General features: G+C 43.2%; 1 protein-coding gene across 3 annotated transcripts in view; it reads left to right on the top strand.

Annotated features, from left to right (window-relative positions):
• The window catches only part of PITPNC1 (phosphatidylinositol transfer protein cytoplasmic 1), a 322,862-nt gene that overhangs the window by 177,027 nt on the left and 126,265 nt on the right, over positions 1-19,570 (top strand). For all 3 annotated transcript variants that reach the window (XM_032241953.1, XM_032241951.1, XM_032241952.1), the window contains exons 3-4: positions 3,228-3,316; positions 4,561-4,568. In XM_032241953.1, the coding sequence (XP_032097844.1) occupies positions 3,228-3,316; positions 4,561-4,568 (97 nt within the window). The remainder of the gene's footprint in view (positions 1-3,227; positions 3,317-4,560; positions 4,569-19,570) is intronic.

Consider the following 19,570-nt stretch of genomic DNA (forward strand, 5'->3'; position numbering starts at 1 on the left):
CGCGCCACTGCACTCCAGCCCGGGAGATGGAGCAAGACATCTCCCAAAAAAGAAAGAAGAGTTCCATAAAATATCAGCCATCTTGACTAAATTATTGTGGTTTTTTAGGCCACCTCAATGGAAAAGGTCATTGATTATCATTCTGCATGTCCTGTGTAAGACGGTGGCTGAAACAGCTAAAATAGATTCTAGAATCTGGAGTCCTGATGGGCCATTTACAAATAGGAAAAGTCTCGACGTGGACGGAAAATTGCCCATAATTTTCACTTCCCTTCCAGAAAATGATGGTTGTTCAGGAGTATGGTTCTGCTGGGAGGCTTTAAAAATGTTACAGGGAATGAATTATGTGGTGAGGAGGTACTTGGGCCCCAGTGTACTACTGTGCATGAGGAACTTGAGGAGGGGTGCAGTGTAGATGGAACCCCTACCCACAAGAGGACAGTGGAGAATGGGCTTTAATACCTTAGGGAGACATGCGTGCTTTGTCTAAGCGAAACAGTGCTGGCTGGGCACGGTGGCTCACGCCTATAATCCCAGCACTTTGGGAGGCCAAGGCGGGTAGATCACGAGGTCAAGAGATCGAGACCATCCTGGTCAACATGGTGAAACCCTGTCTCTACTAAAAATACAAAGATTAGCTGGGCATGGTGGCGTGTGCCTGTAGTCCCAGCTACTTGGGAGGCTGAGGCAGGAGAATTGCTTGAACCCAGGAGGCGGAGATTGTGGTGAGCCGAGATCGCACCATTGCACTCCAGCCTGGGTAACAGAAGGGAAACTCCATCTCTACAAAAAACAAAAACAAACAAACAAAAAACAGTGCCTTGCTTACTTGAGGGAGATTCTCCAACCCTGTGTCAGTCCATTAAAAGCACAAGAAAATCACCTGCCTGCCGCTAGAATCCACATCTTCCCACGCTAGCCATTGGCACATTGCGCTGGGGTGTGAGGGCAAACAGGAAGGAACAAGGGAAAGTTTTGCTCATGACCATTTCCTGCACATGAGCCAGTGCAGTTTTCCCACTGTCAGCGTCACCTGAGGTGCACTCCAACTTCGGTGATGGATGAAATACATCATCTGCAAAAGCTATAAAAACCCCATCCTTTTGAGCAGTGTGAACGTCAGGGAAATGAGCAGTTACTGCGGAGAGGATTTTATAGGAGTGAAAAATTCTGCATTAGAGCGGCAAGAATTGTTATGTGAAAGATCAGACTGCTTCACTCACTCCTCACAGCCCTCCTGAGAGCAGGGTTCTTTGTCTAACACTCACTCAACTTCTGGGGAGCTTTGCTTTCCTGTTTGTTTCAACCCTGATTAACAGCCCGGAGCTATGGGTTAGGTCCAGCCAGCCACTGAGAATCCATCTTTGTCTTTTCAAAAGCCGGGCCTGGATGCTGTCAGAAATAAGAGAAACAACTGGGAAAGACAGGCCAGGTACAGTATTTTACGGGCTCTGATTGTCATTTAGATTTCACATCCAGGAGGATTTTGAGACTTGGGATTCTATTAGCTCCATGTCCCTTCCAGCTTCCTGGTTCTATCAGCTTGGAATTCCAAACTGCTTTTCTTTTTCTTTTTTTGAGATGGAGTTTCACTCTGTTGCCCAGGCTGGAGTGCAATGGTGCAGTCTTAGCTCACTGCAACCTCCGCCTCCCGCGTTCCAGCAATTCTCCTGCCTCAGCCTCCTGAGTAGCTGGGGTGACAGGTGCCCACCACCACACCCGGCTAATTTTTGTATTTTTAGTAGAGATGGGGCTTTCACCATGTTGGCCAGGCTGGTCTTGAACTTCTGACCTCGTGATCCACCCACCTCAACCTCCCAAAGTGCTGGAATTACAGGCATGAGCCACTGTGCCCGGCTTTAAAACTGCTTCTTGATGTTTCTTATTGCCAACATGCAGCCCTAAGGAGCTGAGGGTTTACGTCATCTCCCTGGATCGACTGCTAGACATGAGCGTCCCAGACACTTAGCTATAGGCCCCAGAGTAGGAAAGAATCAAGTGGTAGCCTCTGGAAGGACAGAAACCCTTGGTTATTGGGCTGGAATAGAAATGAAACCATGCAGATGTATCTTAAGGAATAGAAATATTATATATTTCAATATAATGTTTAAGGAATTAGCTGAGGGCTGCACTGTTCTCTAAGGTTTGCCTTTGAAGAAAAATAAAACTTCATTGGTTTTTGGTTTGCAAAAGACCCTGGGACCTGTGCCTTTGGGGATTTGTTTTCTGCAAATGGCTGCTCCAGAGGAATGACTGCACCATTTTATGGGCTTTCTAATAACTTTCCAAAACAAATTGCTGCAAACTAGATGGCTGAACACGGCACAAATGTATCCTCTAGCAGTTCAGGGGGCCGGAAACCCGAAATCAAGGGGTTGGCAGTATCGTTTCCTTCTGGGGAAACTGAGAGAGAGTCTGTCCCCTGCCTCTGTCCCATCTCCTCACGTTCCTTGGCCTGCAGCAACGTCACTCCCGTCTCTGCCTCTGTCCCCACATGGCCTTCCCCTCGGCGTGTCTCTGAGTTTCAAATCTCTTTCTCCTTTCTTTTAGAAGGATACCAGTCATTGGAGTTAGGGCTTACCCTAAATCCGGAAGGATTTCATCTTGTGATCTTTAACTTAATTACATCTACAAAGAGCCTATTTTCAAAGCAGGTCACATTCACAGTTACTAGAGGTTAAGATTGTGGATGTATCTTTTGGGGCAGACACAATTCAACCCACTATAATTGTATTTTGTTACTCTTCCTGTGTCTAAGTTGTGCTCTCTGTTGCTTTCGTCCATTTTCAAAAGGTCACTCATATGCACTGCTTAGGCTGAAGTCTGTCTCCAAAATTAGCTTCTCCCTGCCGATGTTTGGGCTTAAACATTCCACGATACCCCTCCTAGGAGACAAAGGTCAGGCTGGCCAACCCCTCCAAATATGGAACCCGTCAGACCCTGAATTCACATGTTTTTGCAGATCCAAAGAGGACAGGCTGACAGTCTGATGGAGTCCCCCACCAGGCTGTAGCCTGCTGCCTTCACACATTTTGAGAGCACTTGAATATGCATGGGAAGCAATTAACTACGGCAAAGACCAGAGAGCTGAGAAAAGGGTAGCTGCAGAGAAAAAGAGATGCCCCAGAACTCTCCTGATTTCTCCAGCATTCGATCCAGAAAGATATGGTAGGGTGGTGAGACTCTGAACAGACGCTAATTCTTTTTTTTTTTTTCTTTTCTCTTAGCAAACTGCCTGGTTGGGCTAGAGCTGTCGTCCCCAAAATATTTTATGTTACAGAGAAGGCTTGGAACTATTATCCCTACACAATTACAGGTAAGTCCTGAGTACACCCGTATGCCACATGTAGTAAATGCAAGGACATAGTGTAGTGGAATTTCATTGATTTATGGTTGATTATCCAAGCAGGGCCTTGTGGGAGCCCGGAGTATCCCTCTCCTTTTTTTTTTTTTTTTTAACCTGTAGGTCATGAGTACTTCTCCTAACACTGAGACACAGACATGGCAGGTGATGGGGGGGGGTGGGCGTTAAGCTAAGCCATTCTATCTTCCCTCTTAGAATTACAATAAATAGATTATGGAGGGCTGGGCTGGGCGCAGTGACTCACTCCTGTAATCCCAGCACTTTGGAAGGCCGAGGCAGGTAGATTACTTGAGGTCAGGAGTTTGAGACCAGCCTGGCCAACATGGGGAAACGGAGGTTGCAGTGAGCCAAGCTTGTGCCACTGCACACCAGCCTGGCAGGGCGGCACAATGAGACTCCGTCTCAAAAAAAAAAAACCTTACGGAAAAGGGAGGTGAAGATCTTGATAGAGATATTTCCAGAGGTTTTATGATTCTTATTTCCCTGTTTCTTCAATAATTCCCAAGTAATTTATGGGTATGATTTGTCTATAAACAAGTGGCTTATTTTGATGTGTTTGCTTTTACCACTCTAAATTTTGAACATAATTTGTATAAAAAATTCTGTTGGGTCTCTCTGCCCCCAGATGACTTCCTTTGCTATTAGATAACATGAAAATCCTTAAGATCAATTTCCCTCTGACTTGCAATGTGATGGTAATAAACTCTTCTCTACTGAATGCTGTCCCAGAAACTGCGGCCAGAAAAACTCAAGTTTGATTCCTGCCCTCAAACATGCTAGAATTTGAAATCCCACCTCAACATCATCACAACAAACTCTTCTTATTGGTTATAAAAGCTGCTTTTCCACTTAAAAGATTTCCTTTGTGGTTAATGAAATGCTCTAGTGGAATTGTTAGTCTTTCATTTGCTTTTATAATACCAACTCTTTGGTTTTTAATTAGCCACAAGCCTATAGGCTAATTGAATCTTGTCTTACGGTTCCTATCCGCCCAACCACAGAAGTATCATGAAAGAATTTCGGTGCAAACACGGAGACATTCAGTATTTATGAAAGTTTCATTAGTACATTTTTCGTAATTATAGCTCATCAGTATTTGTTAGCTCTGTGGTTTTATATTGCATATAAGCATGGTCTAAATCATCTTTTGTTTCTTTTTTCTTTCGCTTCTTCTTCCAATGAACATGTGGAAACAGAATACACGGTAAGTTTCATTTAATTATTTCTAAACGTTTCGTCTATGATCAGTGGAGTAATTGGAGTGTCTCTTGTATTACTTATCAATGTAGTAAGTGTTAAAAAGAGGAATAATTCAGAGTCAGAAATGTTTCATTGTAGGCTATTAAGCATTGTTAGTTATATATGATGCAATAATTTGAATGTTCTGATTTGTTCAAGATATGAATCCTAACTTAAAGTGCCTTGATAGTCACTTCACATAATTAACTTTTGCTTGTAATTTTTAAATAGCTTGACTGCTTTATTGGTTATAGTTCCCTATAATAGAAGAACACTTTCTTTTTTTTTTTTTTTTTTTTTTTTTCTCTGAGACGGAGTTTCACTCATGTTACCCAGGCTGGAGTGCAATGGCGCGATCTCGGCTCACCGCAACCTCCGCCTCCTGGGTTCAGGCAATTCTCCTGCCTCAGCCTCCTGAGTAGCTGGGATGACAGGCATGCGCCACCATGCCCAGCTAATGTTTTGTATTTTTAGTAGAGACGGGGTTTCACCATGTTGACCAGGATGGTCTCGATCTCTTGACCTTGTGATCCACCCGCCTCGGCCTCCCAAAGTGCTGGGATTACAGGCTTGAGCCACCGCACCCAGCAGAAGAACACTTTCTAGCAATGTGATATTAAAGAGATGTTGTTAGTTATTGATATAGAAGGTGGGGCTTTTACTCATGGGCTGTGTCTTGGTTCCTTTTTGGAGAAGCTTGGCAGTGAAGAGACAGATGTGAGAACTATTTTGCACGTCAGAGATCTGGGTTGGGCAGCTCTGTAGCTTGATAAAATTACTTCTTTACCTAAGAGCCTCTAGGGTTATTACTTAGACTTAAAAAAAAAAAAAAAGAGAGAGAGCCTATAACATCATTGTGTTGTGGTATTTTCATTTAGATCATTTTCCCCAGCAGCTAACAGGTCAGCCTATCACAACAAGAAAATAGTTATGATTTTCTTTTTTCTTCTTTGAGATAGAGTCTTGCTCCATCACCTAGGCTAGAGCCCAATGGCATGATCTCAGCTCACTGCGATTTCTACCTCCCGGGTTCAAGCCATTCTCTTGCCTCAAGCCTCCCAAGTAGCTGGGATTACAGGTGTATGCCTCCACACCTGGCTAATTTTTTTATTTTTGGTAGAGATGAGGTTTCACCACGTTGGCCAGGCTGGTCTCGAACTGCTAACCTCAGGCAATCCGCTCACCTGGGCTTCCCAAAGTGTTGGCATTACAGGCATGAGCCACCGTGGCAGGCCAATAGTTATATATTTCCAAGTTGTGTTAAGAGTTGAGTTTTTATTTCAATCCAAATAGCCAAAGAAAAGAGAGGTGGTGAGAGAAATGGAACAAAATGATTTGTCATGTCTGCGCAGGAGAAGCATGGTACCTGACACATCATAGGTGCTTGATCCATAGTTATTGAATGGTAGAATGAATGCATGAATTCTAGATAGATAAATGGCCCCAGCACAGGCTTCGGAGTCAGAGAGGCTTAGCTGTCGTCTGGTTTTGCCACTCACTGGCCAGAATTCCTGAGCAATTGGCTCCCAACTGCCAGCTCTTCAATTCATGCTGGTCCTTGAATATGTTCTCACCTATCCTCTGCAGAATGAAGAAAACACAGGAATAGTATTCAGAGTTTTTCATAACATTAAATGTATTTCATCCAAAGTGCTGTTGGTAATTATATTCCATCAAACTCGGGTATTAAAATATCTTTTCTTTTTTGAAATGATAGGAATATATATAGTATTTCCCCCTACAATGTCCCTAACTTTGAAAAAAGAGGCAATTTTATGGCAAATTGCAAATCTAAAATTTTAGAAGCAGAGGAACCACTGCTCTAGGACAAACATCTTCGCTTTTCTGAACCCAAGTTTCCTGTTTTCTGAAATTAGAAGAACCTCTCCTTCCTAGAGATATTAGCAGAAGGCTTCAGTGGTCTACCTTTGAATTGGAAAATATTTTCTCTAGATGGTGATATTGTAAATGTTTTCTGTTTTGTGAGTCACACAGTCTCTGTCTCTGCAAAGCAGCCTTAGATAGTATGTAAACAAATTAGCATGGTCCTATTTACCCAGGCAGCAGGTCAAATATGGACCCCAGGCTACTTTGCCAACACTAAATATAATGCATAGAAAGCTGTTAGCATACTGCCTGTATACAGCAGGCAATTAAATGGTTCCCTACCACCAACACCACCCCCTAATTCCATTGCTTCTAGCAACTGCATAATCATCAGGAGATAGACTTTGGGCCGGGCACAGTGGCTCACACCTGTAATCCCAGCCCTTTGAGAGGCTGAGGTGGGTGGATCACTGGAGGTGAGGAGTTCCAGACCAGCCTTGCCAACATGGTGAAACCCACTTCTCTACTAAAAATACCAAAAAAAAAAGGGAGAGAGAGAAAAGTTAGTCGAGCATGGTGGCAGGCACCTGTAATCCCAGCTACTTGGGAGGCTGAGGCAGGAGAATCACTTGAATCCAGGAAGAGGAGGTTGCAGTGAGCTGAGATCATGCCACTGAACTACAGCTTGGGCAACAGAGTGAGAGTCCATCTCAAAAATAAAAAAGTAAAGTCAACAGTCATTTATTAGGTATCAATGATGTACAAGATATCATGCTAGATGGCATAGCAGCGATTATCTCTGCCATTTGGGGTCACAATCTGATTGGAAATAACTGGACATTCCAGTCAAAGTCTAGAGGTCACCAGCAAGTCCTGGGCTTTTCTGGAGGCAAGAGGGAACTTAGCCAAGGAAGCAAGCTGGCCTCAGACCTGTCCACTGGGCTGGATAAGCTCCGAGCTGAGCTGCCAGCAGAGATTCAGACCAGAGGGCAGAATCAATGGCTCTGGGAAATCCACACAGATAAGCAGTTGCAATGTGAAAGGAAGCGTGCTGGCCTCTGAATTGGGACCTTGAGTTTCAGGGAAGGGCTACAGTCCCCAGTGTGGGAGACAGGAAGAAAAGTACACAGCACTCAGGCAGGTTACTCAGTATCATGCTGTTGGGGAGATAAGATTGTCAGCCTTATTAAGTGAAAATACAGAATGTCCAGGTAATGTTGAATTTTCAGATAAACGATAAATAATTTTTAGTATAAGGATGTCTCTTGGCCGGGTGTGGTGGCTCACGCCTCTAATCCCAGCACTTTGGGAGACCGAGGTGGGCGGATCACGAGGTCAGGAGTTCGAGACCAGCCTGACCGCCATGGTGAAACCCTGGCTCTACTAAAAAAAAAGCAAAGAAAGAATGTCCCATATGTTGCATGGAGCATAATTATGCCAAAAGATGGTTGTCTCATATTTTTCTGCCAACCTGATGGGAGAGATGGTGGTGTGGAAGAACTGGTCTCAGAGACTCAAGTACAGAAATCGGTCATGAGAACAGGGCACGCTGGTGGGCCAAGGGAAGGGAGGGGACCGAAAGTATGTAACGCAGGAACCCATCCTGCAATTGACATGCCATAATAACTCTAAGGCCAGACCACGGATTCAACCATCTGGCCTGAATCTCTGCTGGCAGCTCAGCTCAGAGCTTGTCCAGCCCAGTGGACAGATCTGAAACCAACAATCAAAGGCGCTGGTGGAACCACTCCGAAAGCCTTCCTGCCTCAGTTGGGATTGGCTCAGGACATGGAATGGAACGAGCTAGGCAGAGCTGGGAAAAATTAAGTGGGAGCAGATGAATGCATAACTGTCAGCATTTTATAGAAGACCTGTGTTGCATATAAGTGTTAGAGTTGAAGTGCGAACGGAAAGGATTGTAGGAAGGAGACAGATTCTGCCAGGGAGAAATATGAGGAGGTTTCTCAGAGAAGGTTGCATTTGGGCTGGACCTGAAGGGACAGTAGAACTTCCCCTGGAGAGGCCTGTTCTGTCTTAGCTCAGGTTGGTCTAATGAAACACCACAGACTGGGGCGCTTAAGCAACAGACATTTATTTATTTATTTCTCACAGTTGCAGAGGCTGAAAGTGCTGGCCGACTGGGTTCCTGGCGAGGGCCATCTTCTTAATCACATGGCCATCTTCTTTCTATGCCCTCACATGGCAGAGACAGGGCAAGTTCACTGGTCTCTTCTTTTAAGGGCACTAATCCCATGATGAGGACCCCACCCTCGTGACCTCATCTGCACCTGATTAGGTCCCAAAGTCCCACCTGCAAACACCATTGCATTGGGGATTAGGGCTTCAACATAGGAATTTGGGGGAGACAGTTCAGTCCATAGCATGCTCCTAGTCCCAGTGGGCAAGCGATAGAGGTGGATCCTGGCCACCTGGGCACAGGTCATGGTGTTTTCAATGTCAGGTCATGGTCTAGATTTAATTCTCTCTGAGGAGGTCACATTGTTCCTGGCTAGTTCACTTTCATTTTCCATGCCAAATATAGGACAGCTTTTCTTTCCATCTCCCTGGTGACCAGGGGATCTGGATTTTTCCCTCTGGCTCTAGTGCACTCCTCCGGGCCTGCAGTGTGCGTTTTGAAGCTGCCACCCTTCGACTCAGACTCAGCCATGTTCTCACGCTCTCTGCCCACGACAGCGCTGGTGGCAGAGCCCACCCTGGACTCTGGCTACAGAGTCTGCTCCCGGGATTTATGACATGCTTTCAATTGCCTTTGTCTTTTTTTCCTGTTTTAAATGCATTTGAGTTGTGCTCTTTATCCCTTGATCTTTTAATCCTAAATACCTCTTCTTGCTGTCTTTCCCAAGCTCCGTAGTTCCTGTTTTGTGCCTCAAAGGAAAACTTCCCAAGTTCAGAGCCTCAATAAGGGTCACAGTGCCCTTCCCTTCCTCAGAGAGGCAGCCCCTAGGGCTCGAAAGCCTCCAAACCAATACCTCTTCTTGGAAAGCATTAGGCCAGAGCACGAGATGTCTACACTAGGATCCCCTAGGTCTTATATCTGACTATTTAGCCTGTTACTCAGACCTCATGCTGCCCTCCTTCGTGACAAAGCCCAGGCAAGGAAACCTTCTATTTAGGGCCATCTGGGGCTTCAACACAATCACAATTTTCAAGACATAGGAGCTTTTTCATCCCTGTGAGTGACTGCGTGTGTTTAGAATTATGTGGAAATGCCATTTGCCCAGGAAGTGGGAAAAGCATCTTTAGCTTGCTTATGGAAAAAAAAAAAATCTTAATTATACAGTATACAAAGAACAACACAACGACAATTTTACAGAGGACAGACCATTCAACCAGTTCTTCAGAGCTAGCAGGTTCTTCTGAAGTTAGTAAAGGCTGCAAAGAAAGGTGCATGAGGAGACTGGCTGCCTTCCAAAGGAGTTGATTTTGTTTTTCTAGAGCTAAAAAAAAAAGTCTGCGCTTTTAGATGAGCATAACTCAACAGCATCAATTCAGCCTCAGTCCTAATGAAGAACAAAGGATTTTCTTCTTGTTTGCAGGAATTTGAAAACTGAAGTTATAGGAAATTGATAGCAGTGACCTAGAATATACAGTTGGTATATGTATTTTGCTGCTGTGACCACCCCTCCCTACCAGCATCTCTCTTAATAAGCATCCGCAAAAGAGGAGAAATGGGATGCATCTTTGTGTTCGTTAGAATGACAGAAGCAAAGGCAGGTGGGTTGTCAGAGCTACCTAACATTTTAATTATTTAGATGAAAGAGGTGGAAAAATAAATCACAACAGACCAAAGAGAATGAAATGACTCGAATGAGAACCTCAAATCGTATTGAGCCACTGTGAGAGATGAGATTGCTCGGGCTGGTTCGGAAGAGCTGAGAACAAGGGGAAAGGCTGCTCACAGCTGAGAGTCTGTCGTCAGTCACCCCAGGTGAACCTGGGTTATCTGCCCAGGAGTGGCCATGGGGAGATTGAGGTATTTTTCTGAAAGCCGCTAAACTGCTGGGATAGGAATTGCACTCACACTCTGGGCCTTATCAAGCTCCCTCAGTAATCCGAAGAGCTGATGGGTGCTGTGTTTATAGGCCAGTGACCTCCATTCCTCACAAGCCCCGTCTCCCTTCTAAGCCTTTCTTCCCCCCACCTTCCACTGAGTCCCAGCCAAGGGCCAGTACAAACCACTGTATTCCATAACTGGGAACACAGGGACAAGTCCAGGGAAGATGATGTTTATTACACCACACCTCTAGGATTGGGCTTGTTTAGAAGGAAATTAAAGAACAAAACCTGGCCATGTCATCTATGATGTAAGCTAAGAGAGTGAAAGTCCCTAAGAGTCCCTTCTTTGAGGCCATGGAATCAGGTGTTAGCTGGTTAGGAAATAACTTTTATCTATGTATCACAATTAACCCTGGGTATCTAGTGCAGTACATAATTTTTTTAGACAAAGGGAAGCATCCTTTCTTTAGGGACCAGGCCAAAGGAACACTCGTCCAGTTGGGGGCACTAATGAGCAAGGCAGCAATGAGGCTTAGGCCTGAAAAGGACCCTTACAGAGAAGACGACAGTAAGACCAGGTGAGGTAGCTCACGCCAGTAATCCCAGCACTTCGGGAGGCCAGGATAGGTGGATCATTTGAGGTCAGGAGTTCGAGACCAGCCTGGCCAATGTGACAAAACCTCATCTCTACTAAAGATACAAAAATTGGCTGTGCATGGTGATGCCTGCCTATAATCCCAGCTACTCGGGAGGCCACCTTGAACCCCGGAAGCGGAGGTTGCAGTGAGCAGAGATCATGTCACTGCATTCCAGCCTGGGTGAGAGAACAAGACACTGTCTCAAAAACAAAAAAGAAAATCAAAGAAGATTATGTGAGACCGGTGTCATGAACGACCAAGCTCAACAATCTTTTTTTTTTTTTTTTTTTTTTTTTTGAGACAGAGTTTCACTCATGTTACCCAGGCTGGAGTGCAATGGCGCGATCTCGGCTCACCGCAACCTCCGCCTCCTGGGTTCAGGCAATTCTCCTGTCTCAGCCTCCTGAGTAGCTGGGATTACAGGCACGCACCACCATGCCCAGCTAATTTTTTGTATTTTTGGTAGAGGCGGGGTTTCACCATGTTGACCAGGATGGTCTCGATCTCTTGACCTCGTGATCCACCCGCCTCGGCCTCCCAAAGTGCTGGGATTACAGGCTTGAGCCACCGCGCCCAGCCAAGCTCAACAATCTTAATAGTTCTAAAGAATTTAGATAAAAGCAATCTAGAACCATTTTTTTTTTTATTTTTTTTTATTTTTTATTTTTTTTTTTTTCGAGAGAAAGGACGAAAAAGAATTAAAAAAAAAAAAAGAAAAAGAATACAGGAAAGGAAGAAAGAGGAAGAGGAAGAGGGAGAGAGAACAGGGGTGTTGCTTTATTGCCCGGGCTAGAATGCAGTCTAAAACTGGGTATGCCTGTAATTGTGTTTAATAATAGAGACATAAAAAAAAATGAGGGAATAAAATAATTAACAAGCAGCCAACCAATATTTCATTTAAACCTGTAAATACGTGTGATGTAGTACTGATAAGAGTGTATATTTTGTGTATTTAAAGTGGAGAGTTCTATGAATGTTAATTAAGTCTACTTGTTCCAGATCTGAGTTCAAGTCCTGGATATCGATGTTAACATTCTGTCTCATTGATCTATCTATTATTGATGTTGAAGTCTCCCGCTATTATTGTGTGGGGGTCCAAGTCTCTTTGTAAGTCTTATATATCTGGGTATTTCTGTATTGGGTGCATATATGTTTAGGATCTTTAGCTCTTCTTGTTACATTGATCCTTTTATCTTTATGTAATATCTTTCTTTGCTTCTTTTGATCTTTATTGCTTTGAAATCTATTTTATCAGCAAAAATTGCAACTCCTGCTTTCTATTTATTTATTTTAGCTCTCCATTTGGTTGGTAAATTTTTCACCATCCCTTTGTTTTGAGTCTTTGTGTATCCTTGCATGTAAGATGGATCTGGATGTAGCATACCAATGGGTCTTGGCTTTTTTTTGCCTGTCTGTGTCTTTGGAGTGGGGGATTTAGTCGATTTAAATTTAAAATTAATAACAATATATGTGTGTTTGATACTGTCATTTAATGTTAGCTGGCTGTTTTGCCCATTAGTTGATGCAATTTCTTAAATATGTTAATGTTCTTTATTTTTTGGTATTTTTTAGAAAGGCTGATACTAGTTGTTCCTTTCTATTTGTAGTGGTTCTTTCAGAAGCTCTTGTAAAGCAGGCCTGGTGGTGATGAAATCTCTGAGTGCTTGCTTGTTCACAAAAGATTTTATTTTTCCTTCGCTTATGAAGCTTAGTTTGGCTGGATGTAAAATTCTGGGTTGAAAGTTTTTTTCTTTAAGGATGTTGAATATTGGCCCCCACTCTCTTCTGGCTTGTAGGGTTTCTACTGAGAGATCTGCTGTGAGTCTGATGGGCTTCCCTTTATGGGTAACCTGACCTTTCTCTCTGGCTGCCCTCAGTATTTTCTCTTTCATTTCAACCCTGGTGAATCTGGCAATTATGTGCCTTGAGGATGGCCTTCTTGAGGAATATTTTTGTGGTGTTCTCTGTATTTCCTGGAGTTGAATATTGTCCTGCCTTGCTAGGTTGGGAAAGTTTTCCTGAATAATATCCTGAAGCGTATCTTCCAGCTTGGATTGATTCTCTTCGTCACATTCAGGTACACCTATCAAACGTAGATTAGGTCTTTTCACATAGTCCCATATTTCTTGGAGACTTTGCTCGTTCTTTTTTATCCTTTTTTCTCTAATCTTGTCTTTTTGTTTTATTTCATGAAGTTGGTCTTCGACCTCTGATATCTTTTCTTCTACTTGATCAATTCGGCTGTTAAAACTTGTGCATAGTTCGCAAAATTCTCGTGTTGTATTTTTCAGCTCCATTAATTCACTTATATTCCTCTCTAAATTGTGTATTCTTGTTAACATTTCGTCAAACCTTTTTTCAAAGTTCTTAGTTTCTTTGCATTGGGTTAGAACAAGTTCTTTTAATTCCCAGAAGTTTCTTATCATCCACTTTTTAAAGCCAGCTTCTGCTAATGGAACACAGTCTTTCTCCATCAGGCCTTGTTCTGTTTCTGATGAGGAACTGTGATCCCCTGTAGAGGGAGAGGCGTTCTGAGTTTGGGTATTCTCAGCCTTTTTAGGCTGTTTTCTTCCCTTCGTTATAGATTTATCCATCTGTGGTCTTTATAATTACCGTCTTTATAGTTGGGTTTCTGAATGGACGTCCAACTTGTTGATTCCCGGCGCTAGAATCTGAGCAACCCACTGCTCCGGCCAAAACAGCGGCTTTAAGATTGATGGTGCTTTTCTGACTCTGCACCAAGAACCGCCACACCAAGGCAGCGGCAAAACCGCCTCACCGGCCTCAAGAGTCACGCCGGCGACAGGTGGGGCTCCTCCGCTGGGAATCTCCTGGTGTGTGAGCAACAAAAATTGATCTGAAAGTGTGTCGTCCTCTCGTTCTCTGCTCTTTCAGTGGGAGCTGCAATCCCGAGCTGCTAGTGATCAGCCATCTTGGATCTTTCTGAACCATTTATAACTATCATTTAAAATGGTACACAGCTGAATAAGTAAGGGATGGGTTATACAGAGCTAAATAGATTTTATAATTATAGGACTTCTCAGAGCCTTTCCTAATGTTCATTGTGAATCTCCAAAGGGAGCTATAGCATGCAACATTCCCCAAGCTTATTTGTCCAAGGGATCTTGGATGTTGCAAGGCCGACCTTTTAAGACTTAGAGGTGTTCCAGAAACTTCTCTTCAGGTCATAGCCGTTAAGCACCCACTAACTATGCCAGTGGATCAATTCTATTTCGGTAAATGTTATTTTCTTCTAAATTTCAATGAGCTAATATGTTGCCTGAAGATGACTATTACTCAGATGCCAAAGTTTTTTGAAGAATGCCCAACAGTAATAAAAGTGTTTTATTTTTAGAATCAGGTGACAGAACCTGTAAGTTCCTTCTCAAGCAAAGTCAGTTCCGTTCAACCACACAGCAAAGTCAGCAGTACGTTGGGATGGCAGTGCATTTGTGCATTCTGATTTGTTTCCATTTAGAAAATGAACTGGTTGTACGGGTGAGCCAGTTGCAAACCAGCCTATTCACAGATGTACCGCTGCCCTTGTGTGGGACCAGCGTTTCTCTCTCTGTCTCAGCAACCCAATTAGTGCCTGGTGAAGCGGGAGTCTTGGAACAACCCGTTTTGTTTGTTCAGATTATCCCATTTCCATTTGCTTTAGCTGTTCCCAAGCTCTTCTGTGGACTTCAGAGAAAATTAATTCAGCTGTTTCGAGGGGAGAGAGCAGGCGATAGAACGCACGCCTCTACCATAACACAACATAACATTTTTAAATTGTTTGCATTTTCTAACACTACTCGAAATGACTTTACAGGGGGCAATGAGCAGAGAAAACAGAGTTGTTTAAAGGAATGTTCAGTAGACGATTTTACTAAGAAATTCTCCTTTTCTTCTTTGTTGTTTATTTTCCACTTTCAGTACCGAAAAATTTGATTTCCCTTCTACATTTTACAAACACCTGTGGAGTTGTGTTCAGTTCAGTTGTCGAGATGTGCAAAATACAACCGGAAAATTTCGTGGGACAGATTTCTTTCTGTAAAAATAAAACAGTATGACTATGGGTATACTAACGTAGTATATTTCAGGGATTAAAGTGAATGCAAAGGCCAGATGTGGTGGCTCACGCCTGTAATCTCAGCACTCTGAGAGGCTGAGGCAGGTGGATCACTTGTGGTCAGGAGTTCGAGACCAGCCTGACCAACATGGTAAAACCCTGTCTCAATAAAAATACAAAAATTAGCCAGGTGTGATGGCAGGTACCTGTAATCCCAGCTACTCAGGAGACTGAGGCAGGAGAATCACTTGAACCTGGGAGGCGGAGGTTGCAGTGAGCCAAGATTGCACCATTGCACGCCAGCCTGGGTGACAACGTAAGATTCTGCCTCAAAAAAAAAAAAAAAGGTAATGCAAAATTGTCCTGAAGCCTTTGATCTTTTTGATCAGTAAGATACTATGAACTACACAATAGTGTATATATAGTTACTGTCTAAACAAGTGTTGATACAAGAATATAACCATCTTTTCAGTTCAGAGTTTTACATTGCTACTATTTTTCTCAGGTGAGAATTTGCCAGGTCAGTGAAGAGGGATGATTCTTAACCATTTTTAATTGAGAAAGCTTGCCATCCGAAAGTTTCCTACCTGGCCATATGCTCACTTGTATTTGGGAAGTCACACTGATGCATTCCCACCTCTGATATTATTTTTAATTATTAAATAGAGACAGGGCCTCGCTATGTTGCCCAGGCTAATTTTGAACTCCTGGGCTCAAGATCCTCCTGCCTCGGCCTCCCAAAGTGCTGATATTACGGGCCTGAGCCACCGTGCCTGGCCCCATCTCTGTTATTTACATGCAATTCTTTTTATTTGATGTGGTCTCCCTGTCTCTTTAAATTCTTGTCTTGCCATTATGGTATGTAGCTATCAGTATTCATGAGCATCCTCTGCTTATTTCTGCCTTGACAAGTCCAGCCCTAGATCGTCTGAGCCTGAATTTCGTTTCCCTGCATGATTATCCTAGAAGTGCGAGCAAGTAGCAAACCATCCCCCATTCAGAAAACATGCTTTCATTCATGTCTTCGGCTCTGTCTCCCTTCTGGCCTTGCTTTCCTAGTGAGTTGCTATTACTCAGCATGTCAGAGGACGGGAAGAGGCTCCATGAGTGAACGAACTAATGAATGAACAGAAGCCTCTGTGTAGGGTGCGGGCTGGTGAGGAGCAGCAGAGAGGTCTGCGTGCATTTCCGTGCTGTGGCTGGAATACGAGCAGCTGTTTCCCGGCTGTGTTTCGGAGCTCTGCCTTTTACACAGTCCCTTCCTCTCACCCGCCTCCACTTCTCTTTCAGGTCCCACCTTTCCTCTTGGCCACATTTTTCTTCCTATGCAGCATATATTTAGGAAGTCACTCTGATTCATCCTCATGCAATTCTTTTCTTGAAATTTACATGCAATTTTTTTTTCTTCCTTTCCTTTTTGCTTTAAAATTCTACTTTTTTTCTCCACTTGAGTTCCTCTTCTCACTTTTCTGGAACTATCTTCTTTGCAATGTTTTTCTCCAACTATCCTGTGCCCATTATCACCCACTTTATCTGTGTCTAAAGTCATAGGTAGCCCCCAGAAGCCAGAAGAGAAGGGAGCCCAAATATCTCCCCTTATTTCCTTAGCATCTTTGCTTGTGTGATGACTAAGGTTCTGAGTAGAGGGGACAGCCAGACATTTACCTTTTTGAAATTGATGTGTGTATTAAAGAACTTCTGTGCACAGAACAGACATTTATATTTTGTCTTCCAAGTATGGGGTAAAATGTCTATCAAAATGGAGAGCTAAAAATTTTTTAATGGGTTGGGTGTGGTGGCTCACGCCTGTAATCCCAGCACTTTGGGAGGCCGAGGCAGGCAGATCACAAAATCAGGAGTTCGAGACCAGCCTGACCAACATGGTGAAACTCCATCTCTACTAAAAATACAAAAATTGGCCGGGCGTGGTAGCGGGCGCCTGTAATTGCAGCCACTCAGGAGGCTGAGGCAGAAGAATCACTTGAACCCAGGAGGTGGAGGTTGCAGTGAGTCAAGATCACGTCACTGCGCTCCAGTCTGGGCGACATATCGAGACTCTTGTCTCAAAAAAAAAATTAATTAATTAATTAATTAATTAATTTGAATGAATAAGGAAAGCTGAAAGGTATTTTAAGATCTAGGTGTCTACCAACAGTCTGTAAACACATTTATCATCTACTTTCTTCTGTTTTTCAAGCAACACAGGCTTTGCTCATTTATTTTCTAGTAGCTCCAGCCCCAGAGTCCTGGAAGATAATAAGCCCTAAACTCAATGCCTGCCCTCACCAGCACTGTGGAACATTCTGGATGTGAGTCTCCTGTTGGTGAAGAGACACAATACTTGCAAATTTGGTTTTATTAATGATCCCATCTCAAGCTGCAATTCCCACTGAGGCCTTGGATCACAGTTAATGTGATAATGTAGAATATGGTACCAGAGAATCGATGTCATCTACAGGGGAACTCCATTAGAGAGAAAGTCAAGTCTGTATAGAGTTTCATGCTCGTGGATAGCAGGGAACACGTGTTGCATACTGTCAGAACAAGATGGCAAGAGAAGAATGCATTGAATTCCAGATAAAAGCTAAAAGGAAATTATCTTTTAAAAGCCTATAAATATTTCATCAACCCCAAGCCAGCTTCTCAACTCTTCCATTTCGCTTTCTTGATGCCAGGTCCCTTGTAAAGCGCTGCTCTCAGACATGGAAAGATTTGGGCTGGTGAACAGGAATAAAGTGTTGAATTACTGGGCTGAGGGTTCGTTGAAAAGAATTCATTCTTCTCAATGAATGTTTTTCGAACTGTCCTCCTGTAGGTCCAGGAGATTCCATGGATGGGTCTCAGTGGCCATTCTGCCCCTAATATTTTATTTAAAGAAAGAACTCTCATGCCAGTTAAAATGGTTTGAGAAATACTGAACTGTAACATCTCTCAGCTCCTTATTCTAAAGACCATGGATAAGTGTGATGTATGTGAGACAGGAACGACTTGACGTAGCAGTACCCAAACTTAACAGGTTTGCAGCTCCTCCGTCTACTTGATGGTGCTTATATTAGTCAGGGTTCTCCAGAGAAACAGACCAATGCAGGGGAGGGAGGGAGGGAGGGGGAGAGAGAGGGAGGGGGGGGGAGAGAGAGGGAGGGAGAGGGGAATGAGAGAGAAAGAGAGATAGGTGAGTGGATAGACAGATTAGATAGGTAGACAGATTAGATAGGTAGATTACATAGGTTGATGGATAGATGATTGATAGATATTAACAGGTAAGAGAAATGGGTAGATAGGTAGATTAGGTAGATGGATGGGTAGATAGATGATAGATATTAATAGATTAGATAGGTTGGATGGATGAGAAGGGATTTGCTAGGGAAATTGGCTCACATGATTAGGGAGGCTGAGAAGTCCCACAACAGCCCACCTGCACATTAGGGACCCTCGGGTGCCAGTAGCATGGCTGAGTCCAAGTCAGAAGGCCTTAGAACCAGGGGAACCTGGAGTGTAGGTCCTGGAGTCTGAAGGCTAAGGAGCCTGGAGTCGTTGTCCAAGGACGGGAGGGGAGGAGTGTGTCCCCGCTCCAGCAGATAGATGCATATGTTTGCCTTTCCTCTGTGTGTGTCCTCTCCAGGCCCTCAGCAGGTTGGATGGTGCCCACCCACATTGAAGATGGCTCTTCCTCATCCCATCTTCAGTGCACCCCAACTCACATGCCAGCCTCTGAAAACACCCTCACAGACACACCCAAAATAAGGCTTTACTAGGCTTCTAGGTATTCCTTAATCTAGTCAAGTTAACACCTAAAATTAACCATCACCGTGTTCTTTATAATATACTCCTTTAATTTAAAGTAGATTAAATTCAGAAGTTTTGGAAAATCTTCTGACTTCCTTAAGATAATATAGTTACTATGGGATGCCATTGATGTATTCATTCGTTTTTTAGTTGGATTTGATTTTTTTTTTTTTTGCTTAATAAAATGGTAGATATTTATTGTAATATTGAAGCATTATTAAAATCTATACGACAGAAAACAAAAGAATTTCATAATTTCCACTATATTCCTCCATGAGAATATTTTTTCCATGTTTTTCACCGTGTATACTAGTTTTCCATGTTCCTCAGTATGTATACTAGTTTTTCTATGTGTATATTAGTTTTCCATGTTTTTTGGTGTGTATACTAGTTTTCCAGTGTGTATATTAGTTTTCCCTGTTTTTTGGTGTGTACACCAGTTTTCCATGTTTTTTGGTGTATATACTAGTTTTCCATGCTTTTCAGTATGTATATTAGTTTTCCCATGTTTTTCAATATCTATACTAGTTTTTCCATGTTTTTCAGTGTGCATATTAGTTTTCCATGTTTTCCGATGTGTATACTAGTTTTCCATGTTTTTTGGTGTGTATACTACTTCTTCTATGTTTTTTGGTGTGTATACTA

The sequence above is a fragment of the Sapajus apella genome, unplaced genomic scaffold, assembly GCF_009761245.1.
Source record: "Sapajus apella isolate SASKATOON/1434 unplaced genomic scaffold, GSC_monkey_1.0 scaffold48, whole genome shotgun sequence".
NCBI classification, from domain to species: domain Eukaryota; kingdom Metazoa; phylum Chordata; class Mammalia; order Primates; family Cebidae; genus Sapajus; species Sapajus apella.